Source organism: Rhinatrema bivittatum, chromosome 3, assembly GCF_901001135.1.
Source record: "Rhinatrema bivittatum chromosome 3, aRhiBiv1.1, whole genome shotgun sequence".
NCBI classification, from domain to species: Eukaryota; Metazoa; Chordata; class Amphibia; order Gymnophiona; family Rhinatrematidae; genus Rhinatrema; species Rhinatrema bivittatum.
In genome coordinates, this window is record NC_042617.1 from 155,641,717 (window position 1) to 155,653,960 (window position 12,244).

A 12,244-nucleotide genomic window follows, 5' to 3' on the forward strand; every position below is an offset into this window, starting at 1 on the left:
GCAAGTGTTGGCCCTACCCTGGATCATCCCAATACTGCACCCTTTTTATGCACATATATGTACATGCGAAAGCAAAAATATACATGTATGTTTGTTTATGAAATATATATACATGAGTAGATATTACTTATGTGCAAATTTGTTCATTTTTATTAGCGCAACTCTGAAATTCACCTCTATAAATAGAATACCTATGACATGGACTGCTCTACCACATCAATATATGGTAATAAAAAGGGTTGCAATAATCCCATAAAATTTAAAAAACACAATTAATCCAACATACTTTAATTCCAGATAGTGCTAGAATTAAATGACTCTCTCCTATTTTATCATAGACATAGAGATCAAATAATCAACTAAATCAGGGTGGCCAATTCCAGTCCTCAAGAGCCATAAACAGGCCAGGTTTTCAGGATATCCACAATGAATATGCATAAGATATAGTCGCATACAATGGAGGCAGTGCACGCACATTTATCTCATGCATTTTCATTGTGGATATCCTGAAAACCAGGCCTTTTGTGGCTTTCAAGGACTCGAGTTGGCCAGCCTGAACCTAACTATTACAGAAAATAGTAGCTCCAAAAACAAATCAAATAATTATTATTACAATGCATCGCTACTATCCAACCAGAACAACCTTTAAAATTCAGGAATATCTGGGCCAAACTGTGATATAAGGTTACCCTAATCATAATCCATACTTTTTGACTCCAAGCATGTTTAATCTGTGGGTGACAATTGTTGGCCACTGTTGGAAACAGGATACTGGGCTTTATGGAACTTTGGTCTGACCCAGCAAGGCAAATCTTACATTCTTATGTCCTGAAAGTGGGCACAATATGTTAGTGATTGCTTGTGTTGCCAATCTGCTTTAACATATAATTAGTCTATTAATTTAATTTCAACAAGTATATAGCCTCACTGACAGAGCATAAGCAAGTATATGGCACACATACACAACATATATTGTTATATGCATTTCAGGATTAAAGTCATTTACAGATTAAATGTTTGCTGTAGGTGAGTATGGATTATGATCATATTGAGAAATAATTCTTATTTTTCACTTTTCCAGGTTTAATAGTTTGAATACTATACAAGGCACTTAATGACATTGTCTCTTACATATTTGGCTAGTAGAGTGCATACTTTGAATTTCTGTGATTTTGATTTTGATTCATATTTCTGTGGTTTCCCTCTTCTATTTGGCCATTAGTGTTGCATAAATTTCCACAAATTCCATGGATTCCTGGAAAGCTTTTAGGTACCAGGATGCATTTAATCCAAAAGCAAGAGGCTTATTCACTTATAGAATCACTTTTTGAAAATGACGCACTTGGATTCAGTATGCTGTGTGCCCTGCTACTTAACAAGTCTATTCAATTTTCTTGTTGAAATCACTTTTCTTGCTCTGTTTCTTCTTTTTGTAAACAAATTATTCATCTTTTCCCGCCATCAGGCAATGGCTGAATTATTGCTCAACCACTGTCTTCCTTTACTCTTTTTGAAGTGATAAGGGATAATCTTGTCTCTGTATAACAGTACTTCATGAGTGAAGGGAGACTCTGGTAGAGAGAATACCAGTTGTGCCAAATTTACAGCCTGTTGCATTTGTGTTGTGGCTTGCCAACTGAACCAGGTCACAAAACTTGCTTCAGAGAGTCTTAAACTGAGCTTAGAAAACCTAGATCTAAAGGTAAAGGGATGTTTTTCTTTCACTTCGACTATGCCATTCACTTTTTCACCTTACCAGTCACTATGAATTATTTCCCTTTGTTGTGTATGGTGTACTGGTCTTTTATAGATAGATGGCAGTATCTTCCTTATTTTTCTAATAGAAGTGAGGCAGACATTTGATTCAGCAGCACAAGTCTCACTAAATTTTTCATATCCCAAATTATTGAGCTTTTTTACCTTTTTTGTGCCATGTTGTGATGATTGAATCACTTTATATTTTTGCATGAATGTCTTATATATCGTAACTCTCTACCTCAATATAGATTTGTACAAGCCAGAAACTTTGCAGCACTCTGAGGAGGAAAGTGGGTAACATTGAGGCCCAGCTTCCAGCACTACTTGAAGCCAAAATTCTTGCTGTATCAGGTAAAGCTTATGTAATTAAATGTGTTAGAGACGTAAATGCAGAGAGTTGCACACTTTCACAAACAGCGTGTTGAAATTGGTTAGAAGAATTCATGCATTGATTACCAAATTGTGGGGCTCAAGATGAAGTTCCAGTAGGCATAGTGACTGAGGAGTCTGAAGAGTGAAAGGAAGATGAGCAAGATAGCACTTCCTAAAATGAAGCATCACATTTACAGCATTAATACTGAGAATGAAACCATTTTAATTTGCATTCTAAAGTCATAGTCTTGAATTTTGTGATTTTTTTTTTTTATTGATGGTCTTTCCCACAATTAAAAAAAAAAGATATGGAACCACAAAATTGAAATATCTCCTTGATGCTGCTTTGATGTTAATGCTCTCTTTTTGCATTGTCATCAGTTAATGAATCAAAAGGTGCAACAGAAAAATGGGGATGCAATGTATTTCTGCCTACCCACTTCTTCATACTCCTCCACCTTTTCCAGCATCTTCACCTCCAATAACAGCGGTGTCTGTCAAATGATAACTGTTTTAGCTGAGTTGATGTAGGATAACTGTAGGATAACTGAGTTGATGTAGGATAACTGTTTTAGCTGAGTTGATGTAGGAAAATAAAATGTACCACAGATATTCCTAATCTGTGGATCCTGAAAGGAAGCCCCGTGGAGATCATTCAAGCAGGCAAATCAAAAGTACAAGGAGGGGGTATAGCAAGAAGGTGACATGGATAAGTTAAACTAAACTTACAGCATCACATTTCCATAGATTTTGATGAAATCTTATTTTTAGGTAGGTCCCATGCTCCCCTTTCAACACCTTCCCACATACTCTGCCCAGCTGACACCCCCTTCCCCTCCATCCCCTCTAAACAACTTCTGTTCTTCCTTAATCACCTTGGCAGTGTTTTAGACATAGCCCTGACATGAGGCTCCACTCAAGAGCTTTTCCTGTAACAACTGGGATAAGCGAATTGGGAAGGTAATATAATGTAGAGAAAAAATCATCCAGGTAATTATGAATGAAGGCTCATGGCACCATAGTCCTGTGGAACCTGGTTTAGATTGAGTTGGATGCCCAAAGGAGCAGGAGGAAACGGCGAGCCAAAAAAACATCAAACATTTTGCGTAATACAATCAACTGCAAATTGTGGGGTAGATTTTAAGAAAGTGTGCCTTCACGTACTTTTGTTGGCACACCAGGCGCAAACAAAAGTACGCTTGATTTTAGTAGATACGCGCGTAGCCGCGCGAATCAGCTAAAATCCAGGATCGGCGCGCGCAAGGCTGCCGATGTCGTGTAGCCGGCGCGCGCCGAGCCGCGCAGCCTGCCGCCATTCCCTCCAAGGCCGCTCCAAAATCGGAGCGGCCTCGGAGGGAACTCACTTTCGCCCTCCCCTCACCTTCCCCTCCCTTCCTCTATCTAAACCCCCCCCCCGTCCCTATCTAGACCCCCCCCTACCTTTGTCGGGGGATTTACGCCTCCCGGAAGGAGAAGTAAATCCCCGTGCGCCGGCGGGCTGCTAGTGCGCCGAGACGCAACCTGGGGGCGGTTCCGGAGGGCGCGGCCATGCCCCTGGACCGCCCCGGGCTGAAACCACGCCCCCGGGCCCGCCCCCAAAACGCCACGCCGATCCGACACGCCCCCGACACGCCCCCTCGAAAAACCCCGGGACTTACGCGAGTCCCGGGGCTCTGCGCGTGCTGGTAGGCCTATGGAACATAGACGCACCGGCGCGCAAGGCCCTGCTCGCGTAAATCTGGGCGGATTTACGCGAGCAGGGCTTTTAAAATCCGCCCCTGTTTGTATATCTCTAGTACAGCCATAGCATTAAAGGTTTTTTGTTGTTTTTTTTAAGATTTACATCTGTTCAGGTTCTCATACTTCATGGTTCTTTTTCTCTACAAATACATTAGATAAATGGAACAAGAATCATTATTATATACATGGGTTTTAAATAGAATTTTAAAAGGGAGTACAGTATTGACAGCATAAGAAAATAAGTAATAAGATGTATGTAGGGAGGAGTAACCTAAATTATAGCTACATAATGCAAAGTTCCACATTGGGAGTGCCATCCAGGAAAAGGATTTAGATGTCATTGTGGATGATATGTTAAAATCCTCTGCTCTTGTGTGGTAGTGGCAAGAAAGCAAATAGAATGCTAGGAATTATTAGGAAATGAATGGAGAATAAAACAGAAAATATCATAATGCCTCCGTATCGCTCCATGGTGTGACCATGTGTGCAGTTCTGGTTACCGCATCTAAAAAAAAGATATAGCAGAATTAGAAAAGATACAGAGAAAGGCGACCAAAATGATAAAGGGGATGGAACGATTATTTACTCTTGGACAATATGGAACGGTTATTTACTCTTTCGGATAATAGAAAGACTAGGGGGCACTCCATGAAGTTAGCATGTGGCACATTTAAAACTAATTGGAGAAAGTTCTTTTTTACTCAACGCACAATTAAACTCTGGAATTTGTTGCCAGAGGATGTGGTTAGTGCAGTTAGTATAGCTGTGTTTAAAAAAGGATTTGATAAGTTCTTGGAGGAGAAGTCCATTACCTGCTATTAATTAAGTTGACTTAGAAAATAGCCACTGCTATTACTAGCAATGGTAACATGGAATAGACTTAGTTTTTGGGTACTTGCCAGGTTCTTATGGCCTGGATTGGCCACTGTTGGAAACAGGATGCTGGACTTGATGGACCCTTGGTCTGACCCAGTATGGCATGTTCTTATATTCTTAACGATTCCCCTATGAGAAAAGGCAAAAGAGATTAGGACTCTTCAGCTTGGAGAAGAGACGGCTGAGAGGAGATATGATAGAGGTCTATAAAAAAAAATGAGTTGAGTGGAATGTTTAAACACAAATCGATTGTTTACTCTTTCAAAAAGTACAAAGACTAGAGGACATACAATGAAACTACTAGGTAATAACATTTAAAACAAATAGGATAAAATATTTTTTTACTCAATGCATAATTAAACTCTGGAATTTGTTGTCGGAGGTTGTGGTAAAACCTATTAGTATAGCTGGGTTTAAAAAAGGTTTGGACTAGTTCCTGGAAGAAAAGTCCATAAACCAATGTTCTCTATAAGTACAAGGATCAGTCCAGAGAAGTAGGTTGTGTATCCCTACCAGCAGGTGGAGTCAGAGAACAATTAGAACTTTGGGCACTGCTACATAACGAGAGTGCCACCTGCAGTCCCTCAGTATTTCTCTGACTCCAGCAGCTGGAAGATAGGCACCTGCAGTCTTAGTTAATTTTTCAGTTTAGTTAGATTTTTTTCTCCGGGCTTCTTTCTTCAGGATTGCTTCCTGAGGTGTTAGGCACCTTCGTGGGCCATCCCTCAGTGGAAGCCGGACTTCCAGGGGGTTGGTTACCTCTGTCTGGGTTTCTTCCGTCACCACTCAGAGTGTGAAGACCAGGGGCTCCTGGTTACTCACCTCCGTGGCTGCTTCCCCAAAGCTGCTCCTTTGACTCTCTCTGCTCTACAGGACTCAGTAAAGTTAAAAAAAAAACAAAACTAAAACTGAGTGAGACTTCTTCTGTGGTTTTGAGCTGAGGTAAGGAGTCAGGTTGGGACAGCCAGCCTTGCAGGCACTCCGGGGTGTTTGGCAGCCCTTTGGCCCCCTTTCCCTCTACTCCCGGGGCTCTGGGTTGCTCTGAAGGGATGGGATAAGTATTTTCTTCGCCGACCAGTTTTTGGTGCGGCTCACCACGCTCGGCAACGCGACCCATTGCAACGGGCCTGTCGGAATTTTTTTTCTCCCGCTTCAGTTTCGGCGCGCATTTTTTTCTTCAGCTCCGGTGGGGGAGGTTATTGCAGCCTTGCTCTTCCCGATATCGGACCTCCAGCAGCGCGCCATTTTTTTCTATTTTTTCTGTTCCTCCCCTCAGCTCCTGGGCTGCATGGCTGCGCGTTTTTTTTCAAGGGGCCCTCACTTTCTCCTCACGCTCTGTCAGGCGTGTGGGCGTGAAGGCAGAATTTAGTTTAGTTTTTTCCCTTCCTTATCCTTCCTAGAGATGGAGAGTTCGTTGGGCCCTGAGCCCTTCCCCCGGGACGGGGGGGTCTTCATGCCGAGGCCCAAGGGAGGAGGGATCCCCTCCAGTCTTAGCCCTTGTGGCTGAGGACAGCGCTGGGGGACTGAGTGAACCAGCTCCTCAGGATCCCATTCCAGCAGATGGAGACCCGGAGGGGTTTTCGCCGGAGTTTGTCTTGTTAATGCACCAGGCTTTCCTGGCCAGAAAGCAGGCCGGCTTCAGGAGGCAAATTCAGTCAGTGGGTCTTTCCGAGCCGCCGTTCAAGAAGGGTTGACTCGAGGAACAGCAGGCCCGCGGGGGAAGTGATGGTCCCCAGGGGTTCGGCTCAGGTTCCGGATTTGGTTTCTGATCTTGGGGACCCTGATCAAGATGCTGCAGATGATGATGATTTGCCACTCACAGAAGGGGATGATCCCAGTGTGGTCCGCATTTTTAAGTCGGAGGAACTACGACCCTTTATTCCCCAGCTGTTGGAAGTTCTGGGGCTTAAGATTTCTCAGGAAGAATCAGATAGTGATGGGGTTATTCCGGTTCTTGACGGAATACGGGGGCCTACTTCGTCCTTTCCACTGCCTAAAAAGGTTCGCAAGCTGGTGACCCGCGAGTGGGACGCACCGGACGCAGGGCTCAAGGTGGGCAGAGCTATGGCCAAGCTCTATCCTCTTTCAACAGATGTCTTGGATCTTCTGAAAATTCCAAAGGTGGATGCGGCAGTTTCGGCTGTGACAAAGAAGACCACTATTCCGGTTGCGGGTGCTGCCGCTTTAAAAGATATGCAGGATCGTAAGCTGGAGATCCAGTTGAAGCGAGTCTTTGAAGTGGCTGCATTGAGTCTTCGGCCCACGATCTGCGCCAGCTTCATGCAGAGGGCATGTTTGTGCTGGGTTCAGGCCTCTAACACCACTACAGGAGCTGGCAGTGGAGGGCGCTTGTTTGGAGGTGGACATCGCATATGTAGCAGATGCGTTTTACGACCTAGTGTGAACTTCAGCGCGCAGCATGGTTTCTGTAGTGGCTGCGCGCCAACTGCTGTGGCTGTGCAATTGGTCAGTGGATTTATTTATTTTTATTTATTTAGAGTTTTTCTATACCGGCATTCGTGATTAGAAACCACATCATGCCGGTTTACATATAACAAGGAGGTGTGAACAAAAACAGAACATAAACAAGTGCAAAGAGATCTTAAAGTTACAATACAACAAGGATCATATAACTGGGGAGAGAATTAGAGTAAGATAACCGAGCAGTTAGGATTAATTATTTACATTATATTGTGAAGTCTCTTATAAGATGTTGCTGTCCTTCAATTGGGATCTGGGAAGGCTTGCTTAAATAGCCAAGTCTTAAGCCTTTTTCTGAAAGTAGGTAGGCATGGTTCTTGTCTCAGATCCGGAGGAATAGAATTCCATAGTGAAGGTCCGGCTGTGGAAAAGGCTCGGTCTCTGAAAGTTAGGTGGTGAGTGGTTTTGGTTTGGGGAACGAGGAGTGATCCTCTGTAGGCTTCTCTGATGGGTCTAGTGGATGTGTATCATCTGAGTGGTATTTGTAGATCGATTGTTGCTTGGTGATGGATAGCCTTGTAGATGATAGTGATAGATTTGTGGATAATTCTAAAGTGTATTGGCAACCAATGCAAGTTCTTGAGAGTGGGAGAAATGTGATCTCTTCTCCTGGTGTTAGTCAGAATTCTCGCAGCTGAGTTCTGGAGCATCTGAAGGGGTTTAATGGAAGCGGAAGGGAGACCTAGTAAGATAGAATTGCAGTAGTCTATCTTAGAAAAGATAACTGCTTGAAGGACCGTTCTGAAGTCTCGCACGTGAAGGAGAGGTTTGATTCTTTTAAGTACCTGAAGTTTATAGAATCCGTCTTTAGTAGTTTGCTTAATGAAGGATTTTAGGTTAAGACGGTTGTCGATAATTATTCCTAAGTCCCTTGTTTGGGTGGTAAGTGGGTTGGTTGGAGGACACGGAGATGGGTTGCTATTTTCTGGTGTGATGATAAGAAGTTCCGTCTTAGCCGTATTTAATATCAGGTTTAAACTCGTGAGGAGGAGATTGATTTCTTTAAGGCAGAGTTCCCAAAATTCAAGAGTTTTGGTGATGGTTTCTTTAATGGGGATCAAGATCTGCACATCGTCTGCGTATAGGAAGTGAGTTAGTTTCAAGTGGGTTAGCAGTTGACAAAGCGGAAGAAGGTAAATATTAAAGAGTGTAGGGGAGATCGAGGAGCCCTGAGGAACTCCTAAAGATGAAGAATAGCGGGAAGATTCCTTATTATGGATCTTGACCTTATAGCCTCTGTTGCTGAGGAATGTATTGAACCAAGATAGTGCAGTTCCTGAAATTCCTATGTTCGACAGTTGATTGAGTAGGATGGAGTGGTTGACGGTATCAAATGCGGCCGAAAGGTCTAACAGAATAAGTAGAAAGGATTGGCCTTTGTCTAGCCCCATGATGATATGGTCTGTCAGGGATATGAGTAGAGTTTCCGTGCTTAAAGCTTTACGGAATCCATATTGTGAGGGGTAAAGTATTTTGTGATCTTCAATGTAGTTGGAGAGTTGAGTGTTGACCAACTTTTCCATTATCTTGGCAATAAATGGAAGATTGGAAATTGGGCGAAAGTTGTTGGGGTCCTTGGGGTCTAGATTAGGTTTCTTTAAGAGCGGTTTTAGAGAAGCTATTTTAAGGTCTTCTGGAAATAGTCCTCGGGATAAAGAGCAGTTGATGATATCTGCCAGAGTTTTGGAGATAGTTTTTGGTATTAGAAGGAGGAGCTTTGTAGGTATTTGGTCGAAGGGGTGGGAGGAAGGTTTCATTTTCTTAAGTAACAGAAGGATCTCAGAGGCTGTGATGGGTTCGAATGATTCAAAGGAGGTTCCTTTGTTTAGTATCTGCACAGCATTAGTGCGAGAATTGTTACTGGGGGTCAGTTGCTTTAGCAGGTTAGATATTTTGTCTTGGAAGAAAATAGCCAATTCCTCGGCTTTGGATTGAGCTAGGTCTATGGGAATATCTGGAGTGTTGATGAGTGTCAGGTTGGATACGTAAGCGAAAAGAGCTTTTGCATCAAATACAAGGTCATGTATCTTGCTAGCATAGTAATCCCTTTTTGATTTTAGGGTGGAGTTCTTGTAGTGATGTAGAGCTAGTTTTTAGGCGGCTAAAGTGCTGGGGCAGGGGGCCTTACACCATTTGCTTTCTTTGTGTCTTAGGCTCTGTTTAAGTTTATGGAGGTTGTTTGAGAACCATGGTTGTCTTTTTGCTGGGTTTGGGTTTAGTTTTTTTGCTGAAAGAGGACATAGTTTGTTTGCTACTGCCTCGGTGATGTTGCTCCAGGAGAGGATGGCTGAGTTAGGGTCAGAGAGGTTAATGTGAGGAAGCTCTGAAGTGAGCTGGCTGTTGAGGTCATCGGACGAGCAGGGTCTTCTGTAGAGAAATGAGGATTTCGAAGGGAGATTTTTCCTGAATTGTGTCAGAGTGAAAGTGGCGGTGATTAGTGAATGATCTAACCATGGGACCAGAGTGCAAGAAGGAGGGGAGGTGTATTTGATCCCTGCATTTACGAAGATGAGGTCCAAAGTGTGGCCAGCTTTATGGGTGGGCTTGTTGACGATCTGCTTAAATCCCATAGCTGAGAGGGCAGTGAGTAGAGCCTCGCAATTGGTGGTAAGCGTAGGGTTGTCAACATGTAAATTAAAATCTCCTAAAATTATAACCGGGGATTCCAAATTCAAGTGTGTTGTGATTATTTCTACAATGGGGGAGGCATCTGAATCCAGAAGGCCCGGAGGGGCGTAGACGAGTAGGACTTGGAGTTGGGCTGTTTTGAAAAGTCCTATTTCAAGTTTAGAATCTGATTTAACTGAGAGTTGGGAAAATTTCAAATCTTTTTTGGCTGCCAAAAGAATGCCCCCTCCCCTTTTTTTGAGATGAGGGAGGGAGAAGAAGTCGTAGAGGTTGGTGGGGAGTTGATTTATTATTGCAATATCTGTTGGTTTGAGCCATGTTTCTGTTATGGCACAGATGTCTGGGTTGGAGTCTAAGAGATAGTCATTGAGAATCAGGGATTTTTTGGTGAGATATTGAGCATTGAATAGCATAAGGGAAAATAGTGTTAGTCCTAGTAATTGGGTAAGAGGAGAAATCATAATTGGGATAAGGGCTGTGTAGTTGCGAGATCTTTGTAGCATAGTGGTTTTTCCTGTGGTGTGGAGGTTGTGTTGAAGAATCGGGATCGGAAATCTCGGTGTCATTCTGAACTGTTTTATTAGAGACGTTCAGTTGAGAATTTGAGTGCGTTAGATGATTGTGTGTGGAGGTTTGGTGGATGCTGGAGTGGCTGACTACTGCTGGATCACACTGTGTGAATGCTGTGAGGATGATTGCTGATCACTCTTGGTGAATGCTGTGAGGATGATTGCTGATCGCACTGTGTGCTTGCTGATCACGCTGGAGGTACTCGAACAAGCTTAGGAAAGCATAGATGAGTACCACGCTGGAGGTACTCGAACAAGCTAAGGAAAGCATAGATGTGAGACTGGCTAGGTTGTCTGAGTGGTTGTGAGGGTGATCAGCTGATTTCAAGGAGAGTGGTTAGATTAATTGTCTGCAGAGATCTGGAATAAGAGGTATAAGGAGAGAGGTGAAGTCCAAACTGCGTGTAGTGTTGTGAGTCCTAGGGTGGCTGTCCGTTGTGTATGTGAGTTGCTGAGGAGGTATTGGGTGCCGTTTTACTCACTGTGTGAGATTATCTAATGCCTGGGGTGGCTGGACGTCTGCGCGTGGTTCACGGTCCGGTTGCGGGATTCCAATGGAGTAGTTACGGGAGAAAGGTGGAGACGTTTAATGATCCTGGACTGTAGGTTCTGCTCTGCTCTTCGGGTCTTCAAAATCTCAGCTGTGTAACCTCCCGTTTAAGGGGAGGTTACACAGCTCCTGTTTGGTGAGGAACTGGAGCAGTTGGTAAAGCTATTCGGAGAATCTAAGGGGCGTAAGTTGCCGGAAGATAGAAGGCCCACCAGAAAGGTGTTTCCTTGTGGCCGCGTTTTCGGGATTCACGCCGATTTCGTTCCGGCAGGTATTCCTCGCCTTCCACATCTAAGCAGACCTCAGGATTGCAACAGCCTTTCGAGGGGGTCGCCGTCCCGGCCGGGATTCTGGACACCTCGGGACAGGAGGTAGTAAACCCTCCCAATGAAGCCATGAGTCCCCATTCCGTCGACGAAGCTGTCGGGGGCAGATTGTCCAGCTTTTACACAGAATGGGCAAGGATCACCTCAGACCGTTGGGTCCCGGAGGTGATCAGAGAAGGCTATGCTCTAGAGTTTTCACGTCCCATGCAGGAGGTGTTCGTGGAGTCCCGCGTGGCCTTGCGCAGCAAGCAGGAAGCAGTTCGGGAGACCCTGCAGCATCCCGGCTTCAGAGGCAGAAGAAGGTCGGGGACGTTACTTGGTTTACTTTGTGGTTCCCAAAAAGGAGGGCACGTTTCGTCCCATCCTAGACCTACAGAAGGTGAACCGTCGTATCTGAATCTCTCATTTTCGCATGGAAACCCTGTGGATGGTACTGGCTGCTGTTCGGACGGGGGAGTTCCTTGCGTCCCTGGATCTTATGGAGGCTTATCTGCATATTCCGATATGGCTATGTCACCAGAGGTTTCTACGCTTCAAGGTCTTGGGACAACACTTCCAGTTTCAGGCCCTTCCATTTGGTCTGGCGACAGCTCCTCGAGCTTTCACCAAAGTCATGGTGGTGGTAGCAGCCTTCCTTCGCAAGCAGGGGATCCCTGGTCCATCCATATCTGGACTACTGGCTGATTCGCGCAAAGACCAGGGAGGACTGCGAAAGATCGGTTCGCATGGTGATGTTCACCTTGAGATCGCTTGGATGGGTCATCAATCTTCGAAGAGTCACCTGGAACCCACCCAAGAGCTGACCTATTTGGGAGCCCATTTCGATACCTTGCGAGGCAGAGTCTTTCTGGCGTCGGACCGGGTAGCCAGGTTGCAGAGCCAGATACAGGCGCTTCTTCTCAGACAAACACCCACTGTGTGGCATCATCTGCAAGTGCTGGGAT

At 44.5% G+C, this 12,244-nt stretch overlaps 1 protein-coding gene across 1 annotated transcript in view; it reads left to right on the forward strand.

Annotated features, from left to right (window-relative positions):
* Positions 1-12,244, forward strand: part of DISC1 (DISC1 scaffold protein) — a 699,528-nt gene that overhangs the window by 240,327 nt on the left and 446,957 nt on the right. Inside the window, exon 9 of the mRNA XM_029593853.1 lies at positions 2,007-2,109. Within this exon, the coding sequence (XP_029449713.1) occupies positions 2,007-2,109 (103 nt within the window). The remainder of the gene's footprint in view (positions 1-2,006; positions 2,110-12,244) is intronic.